This window comes from Acanthamoeba castellanii, assembly GCF_000313135.1.
Source record: "Acanthamoeba castellanii str. Neff unplaced genomic scaffold scf7180000084699, whole genome shotgun sequence".
NCBI lineage: Eukaryota > Discosea > Longamoebia > Acanthamoebidae > Acanthamoeba > Acanthamoeba castellanii.
The window spans coordinates 155249-172384 of record NW_004457346.1 but is presented as its reverse complement, the minus strand read 5'-3'; the positions used below and the strand labels follow the sequence as shown (position 1 = coordinate 172384).

At 56.3% G+C, this 17136-nt stretch overlaps 7 protein-coding genes across 7 annotated transcripts; 4 read left to right on the top strand and 3 right to left on the bottom strand.

Annotated features, from left to right (window-relative positions):
* Positions 1–315: 315 nt before the first annotated feature.
* On the top strand, positions 316–1571 carry ACA1_131910 (EF hand domain containing protein; the record flags this gene model as incomplete). The annotated part of the gene is made up of 6 exons (XM_004336152.1): positions 316–376; positions 460–524; positions 716–819; positions 936–1104; positions 1206–1271; positions 1356–1571. 6 exons carry the CDS (start codon positions 316–318, stop codon positions 1569–1571), a joined length of 681 nt encoding a protein of 226 aa, XP_004336200.1.
* A 437-nt stretch (positions 1572–2008) lies between these two features.
* ACA1_131900 (uncharacterized protein) lies at positions 2009–2809 on the top strand (the record flags this gene model as incomplete). Its single annotated transcript, XM_004336151.1, has 2 exons — positions 2009–2195; positions 2331–2809. The coding sequence occupies 2 exons, from the start codon at positions 2009–2011 to the stop codon at positions 2807–2809; spliced, it is 666 nt and encodes a 221-aa protein (XP_004336199.1).
* A 119-nt stretch (positions 2810–2928) lies between these two features.
* On the bottom strand, positions 2929–4256 carry ACA1_131890 (EF hand domain containing protein; the record flags this gene model as incomplete). Its single annotated transcript, XM_004336150.1, has 7 exons — positions 2929–3001; positions 3093–3289; positions 3361–3422; positions 3503–3639; positions 3738–3799; positions 3870–4100; positions 4224–4256. The coding sequence occupies 7 exons, from the start codon at positions 4254–4256 to the stop codon at positions 2929–2931; spliced, it is 795 nt and encodes a 264-aa protein (XP_004336198.1).
* Positions 4257–4382: 126 nt separating this feature from the next.
* On the top strand, positions 4383–5693 carry ACA1_131880 (acetyltransferase, GNAT superfamily protein; the record flags this gene model as incomplete). The annotated part of the gene is made up of 7 exons (XM_004336149.1): positions 4383–4481; positions 4571–4624; positions 4710–4876; positions 4960–5057; positions 5130–5208; positions 5318–5470; positions 5537–5693. 7 exons carry the CDS (start codon positions 4383–4385, stop codon positions 5691–5693), a joined length of 807 nt encoding a protein of 268 aa, XP_004336197.1.
* A 260-nt stretch (positions 5694–5953) lies between these two features.
* On the top strand, positions 5954–12417 carry ACA1_131870 (uncharacterized protein; the record flags this gene model as incomplete). Its single annotated transcript, XM_004336148.1, has 27 exons — positions 5954–6141; positions 6207–6274; positions 6353–6414; positions 6628–6754; positions 6829–6922; positions 7005–7198; positions 7277–7350; positions 7425–7573; positions 7657–7759; positions 7836–7911; positions 7976–8017; positions 8090–8184; positions 8434–8695; positions 8782–8882; positions 8983–9109; positions 9213–9315; positions 9420–9545; positions 9634–9846; positions 9939–10045; positions 10133–10319; positions 10427–10571; positions 10654–10717; positions 10822–10932; positions 11004–11093; positions 11182–11295; positions 11392–11510; positions 11602–12417. 27 exons carry the CDS (start codon positions 5954–5956, stop codon positions 12415–12417), a joined length of 3957 nt encoding a protein of 1318 aa, XP_004336196.1.
* A 539-nt stretch (positions 12418–12956) lies between these two features.
* On the bottom strand, positions 12957–14902 carry ACA1_131860 (uncharacterized protein; the record flags this gene model as incomplete). Its single annotated transcript, XM_004336147.1, has 2 exons — positions 12957–14791; positions 14893–14902. The coding sequence occupies 2 exons, from the start codon at positions 14900–14902 to the stop codon at positions 12957–12959; spliced, it is 1845 nt and encodes a 614-aa protein (XP_004336195.1).
* Positions 14903–15609: 707 nt separating this feature from the next.
* ACA1_131850 (fructose6-phosphate 2-kinase/fructose-2,6-bisphosphatase) lies at positions 15610–16135 on the bottom strand (the record flags this gene model as incomplete). The annotated part of the gene is made up of 3 exons (XM_004336146.1): positions 15610–15785; positions 15850–15922; positions 16040–16135. 3 exons carry the CDS (start codon positions 16133–16135, stop codon positions 15610–15612), a joined length of 345 nt encoding a protein of 114 aa, XP_004336194.1.
* Between the last annotated feature and the right edge of the window lie 1001 nt (positions 16136–17136).

The window sequence follows — 17136 nt, the reverse complement described above, 5'->3', positions numbered from 1 at the left end:
TCCCCCACCCGCCCAGCACCTGCCCACCGCCCAAGAAAATAAATAAATAAATAAAAATTACAACAAAAATATATCCTGTACAAATGAGTGGTAATGAGCAAGTTGGTACCATAGCAGCACGGTAACGTTGCTCCATCTATGCTTGGTTCTAACTTCAAATGTTTGATGGATTGATTTTTAAACGCAACGGCTTCTGCTACAAAAATTCCAAGAATTAAACGCGGTCGCCAAGAAATGTCATTTTTCTTTACATTTCTCAACTTATTCCCCTTCGGCAGTTTTTTGTGGCGGAGAACAGAGAAGGCACAGCAAGAGATGGGCAATAAGGTGAGCATCAGCAAGGACGAGCTCGAGTCGATTCAGTCCGAGTCTCAGCGTACGTTGCGTGCATGGTCTTCCTGTTGGACTGTCTGTCGCATGGTTATGTTGGCTGTGCACACCTGACGCCACACACGACAGTCTCTGTCGAGGCCATCAAGGACCTCTCCAAAGAGTTCAACAAGGTGTGCGACCGCAAGGGACAGGTGCGCTACCCCCCGCCCCACCACCATCGTCATCTCCCCTTCTCTTTTTTTTTTTTTTTTCATCTTCGCGTAGCACCTTGGCCGGCTTCACTTCACCGCCAGCACAGCCGAAAAACGTTAAAAGTTTGACCAGCGTGGGCTCATTAATTTGAAACCAAACGGCTCTCGTGTCGTGGTGTTGGTGGGGACAGGTGACGAAGGAGAACTTCAAGGCCATCCTGCGGCAGGCCTACGGTTCGGACAACTCCACCATGGCGGCCTCCATCTTCAAGATGTTCGACACCGACGGCAGCGGGTACGTACCACCGACCCCTTGCGTGTCCGTTGCCGGCACACAGACAATCACTGACACCACGCAACACACGCACACGCACACGCAACACGCACACGCACACGCACACGCACACGCAGATCGATCGATTTCCGAGAGTTTGTGATGGCGTTGAGCTTCATGCACTCGGATCGCGTGGAGGACGTGGTCGAGCTCTGCTTCCGCTGTCTCGATCTGAACGGCGACGGCGAGATCTCAAAGGGTTCGTGGCAGGCCGCCCACCGCGTCTGCCGCTGCTGCTCAGTGCTGGTACGACGACGCTGACTTCACCCGGTGGAATGTGAATGGACTGTGGTGCGCGGCGGTACTGGCACTGTGCAGGCGAGATGCGGGCCGTGTTCGAACTCCAGCGCAAGTTCCAGAAGTACACCAACCTGAGCCGCTCGGACTCAAGCCAAGCCCTGTCCCTGGACAAGGTGAGAGAGATGTTGGTAAACACGACTGTCTCACGCAACGGCACACTCATCTGTGCGTGTGTCGTGCGTGTTTGTGATGTGAAGGTGTCGCTGGTTTACAGTGATGTGGGCAAGCTGAACAACGAGTCGGACGCGATATTTGCGCGAATCGACGTGAACGGCGACGGAGGCATCACGCGCGACGAGTTCATGGCCGCCATGTCGGCCGACCCCGAGCTTCGGGCCAAGATGCAGGGGCTGCTCATGAAGTCGCAGGTCAACACCATCTTCAAGGGCAGCACCAGCAAGGTGGCCCACTGAGCCTCTTCTGGCGCGTAAACCTCGTTATGTTCTGCGGCTGTGTTGTGGAAGGTCTAGAGTGGCCGCAACAACAGATAAGTCACGGCGGCGACGCCCAGTCTTGTCTTCTCCTCCACCACTTCAACACTCCGCCCATCACACTCGGCTCCGATGTCTGGCCCAACCGGTTTCCTGCTGTGCCTCCTGGCCTGCTGCCTGCTTCACAACGCTGCGTCCGCCGATGTAGTGTTGCACTATCCCGACCACGATGCTTCGCTGGTCGCAGTCTCTCTTGCCGTACGTAACCTACGACGTAGCCAAAGGAATAGAGAAAAGATCAGGGAAATGGTGTCGACACAGAACAACACGATCAGAAGCTGGGCTCGCTTCTCATCGATCAACTCGACGAACGGAGCGTTACACAAAGAAAGAAAGCTGTAGAGAATATAGAACACAAGATGGAGAGCACCAGATTGAAATCGCGAGGAGATTATGAAGAAGGCGGCAGCAGCTTGTTCGGCAAGCCGCCAGGCCTCGTGGCGGTGCTCATCGGTAATGCGGTGGTGCTCGTGGCTGCGGTGGTGCAGGGCGCAGTCTACTACAGCATGCTGCCCGATGAACTGCCCGCCCACTTCGACTGGCAAGGTACTGGCCAATTAATTAAGATTATCATTTTTATTTTTATTTCAATCGATTTTATTCTGTGTAAGCTGGTGTTAATCGATTTTGGACTGAAGTGATGATGATTACATTATGATATTTAAACTTATTTATAATCAGGCAAAGTGGACGCGTACCGATCCAAGGCGTTCATGGTGGGCATCTACCTGGCGGCGGTGATCCTCGCTCAGGCTCTCTTCATCTTGCTCGGCCATCTCCTGCCGAGCTGCAGCGGCGGCGGCGCGGCGCTCCAGGTGCCCGCGCGCGAGTACTGGCTCAACCCGGCCTTCCCCGAGCGACAGGAGCGGGCCTTCGCCTACTTGAAGTTCTGGCTCATGGGCTTCGGCATGACCTTCGGGGCCTACCTGGTCCTCTTCTTCGCCATCGTCTTCCACATGGCCTACACGGGCGACCACAGCGGCTTCTTCTGGTTCTTCTGGCCACTCACCATCGCCTACCTCGTGCTGGTCGCCTTCGGCGTCTACTCGCTCTACTCGCACTTCCTCAACGAGCCCATCAAGGAGGCCCTCATCAACTACGCCGAAATGGGCGGCTCCTACGAGACCTTCTCCACCCCGTCCCGCATCTACTACCAGTAGTAGAAGCAGTAGTAGTCGTCCCTCTTCTTCTCCTTCTTCGCGTGTATATACCGTCTTTGTGTAGTGACTCTCAACGTTCACGTTCATCATCAACAACAAAAGAGCAAAGGAGCTGAACATCAAAAGTTGGCCGAGATCTCGTACATCTGGTCGATGTTGACCGTGATGCGACCATCCCTGTCGTAGTCCAGCCTGTGTGTCGTTGGTCGTGTCGTGTCGTGTCGTGTCGTGTCAGCAATGCAAGGAAAGAAGAGAGAGAAAGGGTCTCGAGAAGAAGACGCACCGCTCGAGGACGGACCGGGCGAGGGCGATGTGGGCGACGATGCTGATGAACTCGGCCATGTTGAGGCCCATGCCCGACCGGTTGTACTTGTTGTAGAGCCCCTGCGCCGCCTTGAACGAAACGTTCGTGAATCCGCCCTTGAGGATGGCCTCGTGGATCTCCCGCGCATCAAGCCTGCCGTTGCCGTCTTTGTCTCCCTGTCGTGTGTGTGTGTGTGTGTGTGTCAACAGGTGGCTTGAGAACAGCTTGTCGAAGAGGAGGTGGTCACCATCTTGAACGTTTGCTGCATGCTGAGCAAGAACTTGTGGAGCGACGCATACTCGTTGAAGTCTGGTCACAGGAAACACGTCAGTGGTGATGGCGATGTCAAGCGTAGCAACATGGCAATAAACGAGAGAAGGAGGAGGTACCGATGGTGCCGTTGCCGTCGACGTCAAAGACGCGGATGAGCTTCATGCCGTTGTCGATGCCCAGGACGGAGCCGCCCACGGCCACGTTGGCCAGCTCGTTGGCCGAGATCGAACCGCTGTTGTCCCGATCCATGCTCCTGCACGCCGCACCAACATCGACATATGTCAACACGACGATGCCCATTCACTCAGAGTCCTCTACGCCGCACACATCGAATTGATAAGTTGTACGCACCTGAACCAACGCTGGAGTTCGTACAGCTCCTGCTGGGGAATCTGCGAGTAGTACTGGCCGCACTGTAACAACACCCAGCAGGGTGAGCGTGATCGCACTTCAAGTACGTGCTGGCGATGAAATGGTGCGTACCCATCCCTGAGGCTGGGCAGCACCGGGTCGAGGCGGCTGCTGCTGCTGCTGCTGCTGCTGCTGCTGTGGCGGAGGGGCACCACCGGCATAGTGGCCGGGTTGTTGGTGTTGTGGTTGCTGCGACATGCCGCCCTGCTGGGGCTGGCCCTGGTAGTAGTACTGCTGACCCTGCGGTTGCTGCGGCGGCATGCCTCCGCCCTGCTGGGGCGGACCATACCACTGCTGCTGCTGCTGCGAGCCAGGCGGGGGGTACTAGAACCGGTGGTTAGTTGGCATTCAAAAAAAAATATTTAAAACGATGTGATGCATTGTTCCGCAGGTGAGATGAGATGAGATGGAGTGGAGTGGCAGTACCTGCTGCGGTTGCTGTTGGTAGGGGTAGGCCATCAAGTCGTCTCGAGACACTTCGGTGTGGTTGTGGTGGTGATAGATTGTGAGTGTGCTGCGCTGCGCGGTCTTTGCGGTGTATTGCCTTCAAATAAAAATAAAATAAAACGTCTCGTTCACTGCAACATGGCGGCGGTGGGGGTGGTGGGCTACGAGGACGTGCGACTCACTGATACGGCCAGCGTGCTGGCCCGTGCTTTTGCAACCGACCCCGTCTTCTCATGGGTTCTTCTTCCGCACTCAGCTGACGTCGATGCAACTGTCAGTACTAACAGACTGAGTGTTGATTTCTTTCCGTTGGTGCAAACCTCCAGCTTACGAGCCACCTGGGGTCAGCCGGCAGGATGACCGCCCTCCACGAGATAATGGTACGCCCTATGCTTTGTTCATCTGCCTTAAGATTTTATTTTTTTATTTATTTATAAATTCATTTGATGTGTGGTGCACGTGCAGGAGACGCTCACCAGAGCGATTTACGCACCACACGGGGAGTCCTATCTGGCGTTGCCCGAGGGTGCCAAAGCGGCGCAGACGGACATCAAGCTCAAGGGCGTCCTCCTTCTGCACCCGCCTCTCGTGAAGGAGAGCTTCGTGGACCACATGAAGCATGGCATTCACAGGTAATTACTCAACCTTCACTGTTCTTGCCCCGAGTGCCTCATAGGTGCTGTTTCCACTCATTCGCTTCTGTGTCGGGCTGCAGGCTGCCTGTGATCACTGGGCTGAAGGGAATGGGCAAGATCCTGCCCTCACTGCTACGCAGCAGCCTGCTTAAAGAAGTCGTCATGGCCGACTCGCTCGGTACTCTCCAACGACACGACATGGCACGACACGACAATACAATGGGGCTTACCCGTGCGCCTTGTGCTGCAGAGCGAGGCTTTTGGTATGTGGGCTTCCTGGCAGTGGACCCCGATTGTCAGGGACAAGGAGTCGGCAGCGTTCTCCTACAGTACTTATCGAGCCACTTCCGATGATGATGATGATGATGATGATGATGGTGATGAAGACGACCAGCCTTGTCGTTGAAGCTCACCATTCATATTTTGATGTTGTGTCAGGTCGGTGGTGGACAAGGCCGACAAGGAAGACCTGCCGGTCTACCTCGAAACGGGCAACCCGAGGAATGTGCCGTGGTATGAGAAGTTCGGCTTTGCCACTGTGTACACCGAGAAGGCCGGCTTTATGGGACCCACCGTCTTCTACATGCGCAGGTGCACCACCGCACTCGCACGCACGCACACACACGCACCATGCTCATCTCAATGCTTCGGGAACAGGGAGGTGCAGAGCATGGACAAGCAAACGAAGGAGCAGTTGCTGGCAAAGGCCAAGCAGAGGGTGGCCGATTCGAACGAGTCCCTCAAGCGCGGCCTGCTCGCCGTAGGCATCGGTTTCGTCGTGCTCGTGCTCCTTCTCTTCTATGTCTACCGTTGATGTGAGGCGCTTTGTAAATTTCTCCACTTCGACTGCACCAGAGCTTGGTTCCCGCCAAAATTTTGCGCGCCAAAATCCAGATTGGCAAACGTTCATCTTCAAGCGATCAACAAATTCGCCATCTTCACAGGAGGGGCTTCATAGTAGTAATTGTGTTCTTCGCCTGGGTCTTTAAGTAGACGCAGGACAAGAAGACCTGTTGCATACCAAAGCGGGAAGGGCAATTGGTGAAAATGGCCAGTAATTCTGGTACGATAGACATGGGCAACGTGCTCAAGGTCATGAAGGCGGGCAAGGCGACCAAGAACACCCTCGCCGCCTTCGAATCGCTCAATGCTCTGCTCAAGGCGAGCGATTCTGGTGCGGCGGCGCAGATCAAGCCGCACGCCCACGAGCTCGTGGACATCTACGTCGCCCTCATCTCGCGACACGCCGAAACCAAGAAGATGTGCGTGCACACCCGCCCACTCCTCTAGTCTTCTCCGTGCCTCAACTCATCTCATTGCAACATAGGGCCGAGATAGCACTGCGATCGCTGGGCTATTTCACCTACAACAGCGTAGCAGTCTCACAACTCAATGGTAGACCGCCCATGCTTGGCCACTCCACAGTCACTCACAACATTTGCCACTTTTCTTTTGTCTGTGATGCTGATGCAGAGGCGCAGTCCGAGCGGATCCTCACAGTGATCCTCGACGTGATCACCACCTCTGAAGTCAAGGTACCACTGCCATTGAGCCCTTCTGAATGATAATCTGCCATTGCTCACAACCTCCCTCCTTATTCCTGTGATTTGTTTGTTTGTGGTGCACTAGTCGGCTTGTAACTTAGCGGGTGCGCACACTGACTTGCACTCTCATCTCATCGCATTACTTTTATCTCAACCTTGCTAACTCTCTCATATTCCTGCCCAGTGTGGTGCATTGCCATACAGCAGCTGCGCCATGTAGTGGCAAAGAGGGTGAAGGACATCATCGTTGCTGTGACCGGCCTCATCGACACGGTCAACGCTCGCTTTGCCTCGTCATCCACCATCGAATATGAGGCCATCGCTGCCTTTGGTGCGCACTAGACTCCCATGCTTCTCCTAGCGCACATGTTTAAGGTTGATACCATTGCTAACACTAAAAAACAGGCAAGCTCTTAGCTCAGATTCCTGACTTGATGGTGAAGCAAGCTGAGGCCTGGCTACCGGCCGTCTACACCCGCCTGTTCCACGAGAACCCTGCGTACCTGCCCAATCACTTCATTACCACCATCATCTTCTCTTCCTGCATGTGTTAATTCGTACATTGTTGGGCGACAACACAGCGTGAGGGAGAAGGCCGAGGCGGTCGTCAACATCGCACTGCCGCTGTTGGTGAAGAGTGGCATTGCGCCCGCGATTTCGTCGAAGCTCGTGGGTGATCTGACGGGCGGCATGCTCGAACGGTTCAACCTCTTCTTGGACGAGGAGTCCGCCATTCAGGGCAAGGACAAGCCCTGCCTCGCCATCCGTGTCTGGGGTACACCCTGCGATTCGCTACAGGTTTTCCTTTCGTGTAGCGCTCACCATCACGCACCGCACACGCGCCACCGCACAGGTTATCTGGTGATCCTGCTGCAGAAAGAGTTGTGGAGTAGCGGCCTTATCAAGGCGTTCCTGCAGATCCCATCGGTACATGCTAGACAGCTTGTTTACCTGTCTAGAGTGACCGTCTGACTGAGTCTCGCCTTGTGTGTTGCATGTAGACCACATTCAACCACGCGGACCCCAATGTGCGGATTGTGACGTGGAACGGGTGGAAGAGTCTGATGGACAACTGCATGCACGACATGCAACACCTCTTGCGCCCCAAGTCCAAGCGCACAGACCTCCTGATGAAGCCCTTCCTCAGCAGGTAACTTACCGTCTCTCATACCTCATGAGCAGTCTGTTTCCTCTCGACCGCCATCAGCGATTAATTCATTTCACCCTGCACAGTGTGGAGAGGGAACAGAGTGTCGAGGTCAAGAAAGCGCTGGTGCAGTCGTGGATGCACCTGGTCTCAGGCTTTGGCTCGTCGCTGCCCACCGTCTTTTCGCGGGTGCGACAATCTTGCATGCCATTGTCTTTCGATGAAAGTTTGTTTGTCGCATAATATGCATCCTTTCCTTTCGCAGGTCTTCTTCCCCTTCCTCGAGCTTGTCGCCAAGGTGCCCGAGACGGAGCTCGCCGAGGAAGTGTTTCAATTTGTCGGTACCACATGAGCCGTCTCCTTCTTCTTCAATCTTTGCTCGTTCGTCTCACGCGATCACGCCAGGCAAATTGGTGGCCTTGCCGGATGCGAGCGACAGCAGCGCCGGTACGCCATCAACTACATCTCTTTTCCAGGCCTTCACTCAAATGGGAGTTAATGGGACCGTTGTTTCCTCAGAGCCGCGACCACTTCCGCTCGAGGCCGACTGGGTGGTGGACGACTTTGCCCTTTTTGTTCTCCAAATACTGCCGAGCTGCATCTCGAGGACTTCGGTACCCCGCTCAGCAATAGCGCCGCTGCACAGCGCGTTGTGGCTCAATTCATAAAATTGATTGATTAATTGATTGTGATGTGCAGGACGCGATCTTGGATGTGTGGCAAGGGCTAGTTGCGCGAGTGGCACACCTGCACGCACAGGATCCTGAGAGCAAGGTAGATACTACTACTACATCGGCGCTTGCAAATGCGGTTGATATGTTTGATACATTGATATGTGCGAATATGTTGTCGTTGATATGCAGAGGGTCATAGCGGTTGTATCTCAGGTAGTGCACTTCCTGTCCGACCTCCTCGCCTCAGGGACTGCGCTGTCGGGCGACAAGGACGCACCGCCATTGCCGCTGGGCTACGCCTCGACAGTCCTCACGCGCTTCCTCCGGGCCTTCTCCGCCGTAGCTGCCAACAAGTCGCCACACACGTCGTTCAAGCTCGCACTGTCGCCACACTACGCCCTATCGGACTCGTCGTCTCCCTCGGCGCACGCGTCCACCTCCACCATCCTCGGTACAGCGATATCATTCGTTCCGCACAACTCACTGTTCACTGGCCCATTGTGTGCCTGCTCACACCAATGCTCTTGGCGTAAACAGGAGTTCTGCTGCGCGGACTCTTTTCGAACCCCAACGCCATCAAGGACCAGAAGCAGTTCGGCGACACGCTTCAACTACTGCTCAGCGTCACTCCCGCCAAGGTGAGCCACTCACACACACGACGCACGACACACGGCATACACACACTTTCTTTTACACAGCTTGTTGTTCATTTTTGACTCGCATCGCACCACATATCAGAAAGCGGACCAGGTGAATCCCAACACCTCGCTGCTCACTGCTCTATACGTGCTACAAAGCCTGCTGGAGTCGTCCGTCTCCCGCAAAACCAATCAGAAGGTGTTGATGCTGGGCTGGCTCAGCGTTGGTACGATCCCCTCCCTGTCTATCTACGCCCGACGCCTTTGCTGACATCTGCCCTCTCGCTTCTCGTTCATCGTCGTCTTTACTTTGTATTTACATAAACACAGCGCGGAGCCTGGAGGAGAGGATGGACGAAACCAACTGCGCCGCCGACACGCCGTTTCCGTTTGCCCTCCCCAACAAGCACGATCACAGGACTGTTTACTACACGTACTGCCTCCCGTCGCCGCACACAACATAATAATGACACAACACGACACGCATAACGTATGATGTGACCAACGCATCGTTAATATTCTCTTCTTTCTCGGCAGAGCTCTGCTGTTTCCACTCCGTGCTGCGCTGCAGGGCGATGGGCAGTCCTCGTGGACCGTGCTCGTGGACGGCACCGTGGGCGACATCAAGAAGACCTGGAACTCCTTCTACTCCACGTTTTTCCGGTATGAACCGGAGACACCGCACACGCATGGCACGCGACACACGCGACACACTACTATATGCTCATACGCCCGTGGGTGGGCGCTGCAGGATAAATGCGCTCAAGGATGAGGCCGAGGGGTGTGTGGACCACCTGTGCCACCTCATCATGGAGATCCTGCGGCCCGGGATCCGGTGGAACAACGGCGTGGGCAAGATCATCGAGGCCACTTACACGATGGTCGAGGTGGCCGGGCCCACGCACGCGTTCATCGCCAGCTGCTCGCGGCCGAGGGGAGCCACCAAGAACCGATCGAAGCCCTCGTACGTGTGCCGCTGTGCGTGTCGTGTGTGCGCGGGTGTGCTGTGCGTGTGTCGCACCTGCTCACATTTTTCTTTTCGCGCACATGTGTCAGTGACCCAAGCACGTTGGTGGGGTTGCTGCTGCGCCTGTTCAACGCTATGTCCGTTTACCCCGAGACGCTGGCGCGCCAGGAGGAGTACGAGCACGAGTGGATGAAGGGTATAACCTCCTGTCGTGCTTTCTATTTTTTTATTTATTACACCATTATTATTTTCAACTCCTGTCACTTACTGATTGCGATCGCAGACAAGGACCAGGCGACGAAGCAGCTGATCATGAACGAGTGGCAGCTGTCGTTGTCCTACTTGGCGGACACCATCACCGCCCTGTACAGCAAGGCGCGGGGCAGAGCGGAGGTGCTCTGTCTGGTCTCCACCTTTGGCGAGGGCATCGCCAAGTGGCTCAAGGACAGTCCCGTCCCTCCCGATTCCAGGTACATACGCAGCTCGACACACGCACACGCACGCACGCACGCACGCACGCACGCACGCACGCACGCACGCACGCACCACACTTGCTAAACTTATATGCGGCATACAGTGTTGTTCTCTCCCGAAGCGCCGCGACGAACATGCGCAAGGAGCTGGACAAGCTGTTCGACGTGGTGGCCAAGGCCGTCACTACCAACCACAAGCCGCCCTACGACGACGCCGAGTCCCTGAAGCTCCTGGCCCCGCTGCTCACGGTACGATTGACTGCCACCACTGCGCTTGGCCCAACCCGCTTCAGACCTTGACCCACGGGGGTGTGTTGCCACCAAACAACAGGAGGCCCTGGTGACCAAGAGGAAAGTGTTGAAGAATGCGGCCATTCAGTTCTGGAATGCCACCTGTACGCACACGCACTATATTGCATGACCGCACGCGCACACGCGCACAAGCACACACCGTACATGAAAGCTTTAACAAATTGTTGTGTGCTGGTGTGGTGATTAGTTGGCACGGCGCCATCGCTGACGGTGGTACCGGAGGGTCTGATCGCGGTCCTGGCCAAACTGCAGGGCAAGGTGCCCATCAAGCTCCCGCCCGGCTGGAACGGCGACACCGGTAGCCTCCTCTCCACTCCCAATCTATGTTGTTGACCAGCGAACAACTGCTGACACTGTCGGTGTGTGAAGATGTCACGCCTTCCATGTCGTCGGCCGACATGGCGAGCCTGGTGTTTGCCGACGACGACACGACGCATGTGCCCACCCAAGTCTTCCCAGGTAAGGTCCCTTAATCAACAAATAGAAAGCGATAATATTTTCTTACCGGGTTGAGTGTGGCTCACACGACGCAACGCGAACGCGCCAGGTTTTGATGCGCCGCACAAGTTCCACAAGCCTACTGCGCCCGCGGCGGTGGCGGCGCCGCAGCCGGAGAGCCCCCGTCGCCTCGCCAAGCGGAAGCGAAGCGTCGCGCCCGCTCGTGCGTTCTGCGCCGCCCACGCGCATTGCAAATTGGGGGTTTGCTTTTGGGCCTAACAGCGCTTTCTGGCTGGTTGGTGTGTGCGGATGTGTGCAGCGGTCGAGAGTCAGCAGGACGAAAAGGAGAACGATCGCAAGTACGTGGACACGGTCAACAGGGGCGGGGCGCTGAAGAAGCCCAAGAACGACAAGGACGAGCTGCTCACCGACCATCAGGTACACGTGTGCATCCATCATCACTTTTTTCTGGACGCAAGAACACGACACGACACACCGCACGCACACTCACACTTATTTGCACATGCAGCGCGAGGTGTTGGAGCGGCAGAGGAAGGAGGTCAAGGCCGTCGCGTTCTACAACGGACTGGATCAGTCCTCCCAGGACGGGGCCAATTTCAATCTGTTCGCTGCCGGCTCGCTCTTTACGTCGCCCGCCGATGACGACGACGGCGCACCGGTCTCGGTCGGCGCCAGCAGCAGCAACAACAACAAGTCATCAACAACTACGACGACGTCGACGTCAAAGGTCAAGGCCGAGCAAGCTGCACGCAAGGCCAAGGCCGAGGCCGAGGCCGAGGATGCGGCCAAGCTGCAACGGGAGAAGGAGCTGAGGGAGAAGCGCGAGCGGCTGGAGAAGGAGCGGCGCGAGGTGGAGGAGCTCGAGCAGCGCGAGCGCGAGCGGAGCAACTCGAAGGAGACCGTGCGGCTGCGGCGGCGCGCCTCGCTCAACTGGCGCAAGGAGCAGATTGAGCGACAGGAGAAAGAGGAGGACGACGCGCCAGCGGCCAAGCGCCAGAAGCAGCAAAACGACAACAACGACGACGTCAAGACGAAGAAGGAGAACAAGAAGGAGAAAGAGGAAAAAGAAGAAGAAGAAGAAGCGATGATGGTGATTGAATGCCACGATGACGACGGCCGGCGGCGGCGGCAACCGGAGCTGCGGCAGATGCTGGAGGCGCTGTGCGGGTCGGGGGAGACCGACGGGTTCGAGGCGCAGATGAAGGACGGCGCGGCCGCGCTGCTGGCCGGGTTCGACGTGCGCCAGCTGTTTGCAGTGCAGGACAAGCTCACGCGCCTCCTCTCCGCCACCACCCAACAGCTGCGCACCAAGCTCAGCAACTGAGGGCACGCACCCGCATTTGAACTTTGCTCTGCTGCTGAATCAAAATATTTAGAAAGTATTTTTAAAATTGGTGTATTACCAACAAACCAAACACAAGCAAACCAAGCATGTAGTGACATTTCCAAGTCCTCAATCAGGAGATCATGATACACCAGAATCATTGAAATTTCTCAGAAAAGTCCCAGGTGACTCTGTTAAATTTATTTGCATGTTTTTAAAACAAATTACCACCATGCCAGGCACATTGGCTGCTTCTGTGGCCAAAGAAAACTAAGTACAGTATAGGCAGACATGTGTAGGAAACAAGCAAAGAAGCTTTCCTTTCCTGTGCCCTTTTCTTGGCCCTTTTGCTGGCCCACCAAACTTAGGTTTAGTGACTGACTCACCCACTCTCTGACCAATTTCTGCCAGTTCCCTGAGCCCACCTGGATCTAAGAGGACTTGCCTGGGTGGAGGACAAACATACCACTTAAAATCTAGGCATGTCTCCCCTGTAACACTGCAACAGAGCAAAGAGTAACAAACTAAAACCTTAGAAGTCAATGCCTCTGGGTGAGCGCCAGCACGTGTGGCCCAGCAGTGACACCGAGGTTGACCACGGACAACTGGTGGAACCTAGCGCGGTTGGAGATGTCCAGCAGCAGCACTTGACCGTAGGACGACGACGCCAGGAGTCTGTCACCGCTGTTCATCGGGGTCAGGAGGTGGACCATGCACTGGCTGGGCTCGCCCAACTGGGGCACGATCTGTCGACAGTTGTACGCCTCGGTCACGCTGCCGGTGGTGGGGTCGACCGTGTAGTAGACTCCGGAGAACATGGCGCCCGCGACGGCGATGCCATGCGGGTCGTGTGGAATGAACTTGATGTCCATGATGCCCATGGGCGGGCCAGGCATGACGACCGTGCTGCTGATCTCCCGCCGCTCGAGGTCCCAAAACCTGATGGTCCCGCGCAGCTCGACGCCGCCCGCGTAGGCATTGAGAGTACTCACAGGGTTGACGTAGTCGGAGGTGACCAGCATGTTGAGGTCGAAGTGGGCCGAGACGCCGTGAGGGTTGAAGCCGGGGTCATCCGCAGGCAACGGCTTGCGAGGGTGCTCAGCGACCAATCGAAGGCAACGGTCGAACTCGGCAAGGCGGCCCGGTGCTCCGCCGGTGGCCGAGCCCATCTGGGTGACCAGAAATCCACCGCTGGGCAGCGGCAGGAAGTCGTCAGTTATGCTTGAATGTCTGGCGCGGGTTGAGGATAGGAATCGAGGGCGACGCGGCTCGGAAACATCGAAGAAGAAGATGCCGTCCTGGTCGCTCAGCAGGCTCAGCAGACCGCCACACGCCAGGATGTTGCGGTTCTCCGTGACCAGGCCGCAGTGGTGCGGCTCGTTTCCGATGTTCCCGGGCGGTGGCAGAGGGACCGTGAGCACTACCTTGCCGTAGTCACGGGAGAGCTCATCGAACTCGATGACGGCCAGGAAGTCGGGGCGTAGCCGCGCGTCGTCGCCGGCGAACACGTAGAGCGTAGTCTCGGTGGCATTGTTTGGGACGCGCCAGGGCGTGGCGATGCAGCCCGGTGAGCACTCCTGGTGGAGGACCCGGCTTGATTTGTACTGGTGGAGGTCGGCCGCCACGAGTACTCCTCTGACTGAGCTGCCCTGGAGTAGGTGGACGTCACGCTGGGGGGCCAGCAGCGAACCGCCGAACGGGACGGGACCTTCGACCTCCACCTTCGGCCCTTGGCCGGCCAACGCGACCACTAGCTTGTTGCTAAGATGAGGGAATCCGTCGGCGGGCATCTTGGTCCTGAGGGACTGGGCGCTACCGTCCTGGTCGATCACCACCACCAACTCCTGGTCTTCCGCGACGTAGGCCTTGGTGAAGTAGTGCGCCGAGTTCCACTGCTCCAAGGGCACGCTGAACACCAGACGTCTGGTGCCTTGCGCCCAGCGAGGACCGGTGAAGTGGAGCCCGCCGTGCAGCAGGGTCACTGAGCCGGCGCCGGTGGCCTGGGCGTCGCTGGCCATGTCGCTGGTGAAGCCGTCAAAGTAGGAGAAGGCATCGTCGAAGAACGAAATCAAGCAGTTGGAGGCAACGTCGCAGCCGCCCACGGTCTGTCGTTGGAGGGACTTGCCCAAGTCCAGCTGCATGGCTCCCTCGTTGGTAGAGGTTACCAGCAAGCCGCCGCCGCTCACGCTGCCCGAGCGCCACGTCACCGACTCTCCGCCTATCACCACCGAGTAGCGCTGCTGGCGCACGTTGCGCGCACCGCCGATGCTGAAGGTCCCGGAGATCGACACATTGTGTTGGACTGCCAGACGGCCTCTGATGCTGGAGCCACCACCTGTCGCTTTGAAGTTGCCGAACGAGATCAGGTTGAAGTCTGAAAATCTAGAAGAAATGAGAGGGTATTAGATTTTATGGTTTACATTGAGTTTTATATCGAGACTTAGTAGCAACGTGTGCATGGATTCACGAGGGTACCTGTAGCCATCGAGTGGACCATCAAAGACGGTTGGTGAGCCATCGGATAGTTCCAGTGGACAGGTTTTGGCAGGTTTGACCGTTCGTTGCCCGTTGGTGGCAGAGAGCGCCCACAGGCAACAACAGATTACGAGAGTGAGCCAGCGCTTACCCATAGCGGCCTCGCCTACTCTTTCTCAATCCTCAAGTGCCGGAGCTTGGAGATGAGGGGATTATCACTCCCTCGGCGTCAGCTGAAAACACATGATATTTCATTGGGTGTATAGCATCATCCTGTACACATCACCTCCTCCTATCTCTAACCTCACCCTCTCCCATCCCCTCCCTGGCTGCCTGGTGCCCGCGATGCCGAATGCTCCGGCAGAGAATGCCAGAGAGCGGTGCCGATGGTGGACCCTGCGCACACAAACAACGACACGGGCGGGCGGGCGGGACCTGACGCTCAGAGAAAGAAAAAACATGCTGAACACGTCCCTCCACCAGCGTTTTGTCGCCCTCGTCAATTGCCACTCCTGTCAATTGACAGCGACAAACGCACCACGGCACGCACTCCGTGCCGCTCCCGGAAATATCCTGATATTTCCGCTGCGCCCACCGCTCGTGATAATGCAAGTTACTGCTGCGCAGTAACTGCTCATTTGCGGTTGAGGCTGTTCTTGAACACTTCGAAAAAATAACCTTATTAAGATCTTGCACGGAACTTAGCTGTTAACCTTTTTAATCATCACCTCTGGGCGGTGGCAGGTGCACACCAACGTGCGGGCACTCGCCGGCGAGCTTCTCCTTGACGTAGGCGTACAGCGCTGTGAGTGATCGCGATCTAGTAAAAGGTACTTGGATGACATCTTCCTCTTCCGCAGCACGAGCAGCAAACTCCTCGGGCATCTTCTTAGCTGGAAGGCGCACAGGCGTGAGCCCTCCATGATCCCTCCCTCTCCTATGCGTGCGGTGCCGTACCAATTTCCTCGTAGGTCATGCCATCGCACTTGCCTGCATCGATTTCGTCCAAGCAACGCAGTTGGATCTTGCGCTGTGGCAGGTACTATAGTACAGTTACAACATGCCCTATTGTAAGAAGGCCGCTGGCTTACGACTATACACGCACGCACGCACGCACACGCGCACACACAGTGGAGAAGCCAAGTACCTGTGAAGTGGCGATGGCTCGCTGGAGGGTGGAGGTCCACACAGTGAGCTTCATGAGATTGTCCTCGGCCCCGTTGTACGAAACGGTCTTCTCCATAGTGCTCTTCTTCTTGCCTTCAGCCTTGGCCTCGAAGATACGCTGGTTGACCCAGGACGAGAGCGCCTGGGCGTACCTCTCGAGATCTACATGAATGCATACAAACACCCTGCCAGCTCTCATGACTCTCGTGAGAAGCTAGGCGCAAAGCAGCGCCCGAGTTCTTCGACCCCACCAACCCTGACGGCAGCACTCAGCGCCTGCACATGGTACCATGGTACCATGCGCTTTCTTTGCCTCTTTGCATTACTTGGTGTGTGTGTTGTGTGTGTTGTGTGTGTGTGTGTGTGTGAGTGTGTGTGTTGTGTGTGTGTTGTGTGTGTGTGTGTGTGTGACGTCTAGTCATTCCACCCCATCCCTCTTCTTCTCTTCGTTTGAGGCTAGGCGGTGCTCGTGCTGGACGACATGTTTGAGTGGCTGCGCAAGGGTGGTTGCGTGGGCATCTACGACGCCACCAACTCTACCAAGTCGAGGCGGCAGCTTATCATGTCGTGTTAGCTTCATTAAGAGCAATTGCAAGGATCCAGGTTCGTTCCTTCTTGAGGACTTTCAGTTATTGGAAACGGTCAAGGTAACATCGCCTCTGTTGTCGATCCTCGCGCGGTTGTGTCTATCAACCCCCCAACTCACGCGCGTTCCATCTGACAAACATTGTTTGGACAGCTTCATCACGATGTTCGACGTGGGAAAGAAGATCTGCCGTCTTCCTACATGAACCTCCACATTATCCCCCATCCCATCTTCCTGGTACGCGTTGCCTCTGCTCTCTTCTCTCTTTGCTGCCGCCTTAGGCTCACGTGTAATTTGCGCGGCGTGTGCGCTGTACGCCCCCCGTAGCCAAGGCACAGGCAGAGCATGGACTACACGGAGGACAAGATCGGCGGCGACTCCAAGCTCACGCCATCAGGCATCTGGAGTACATCAGGCACAACAATGACAACAACAGGTGCAAGTCCTTAGGTGTGATGATGCCAATGAGAAGCTAAAGAGGAGAAACAAAC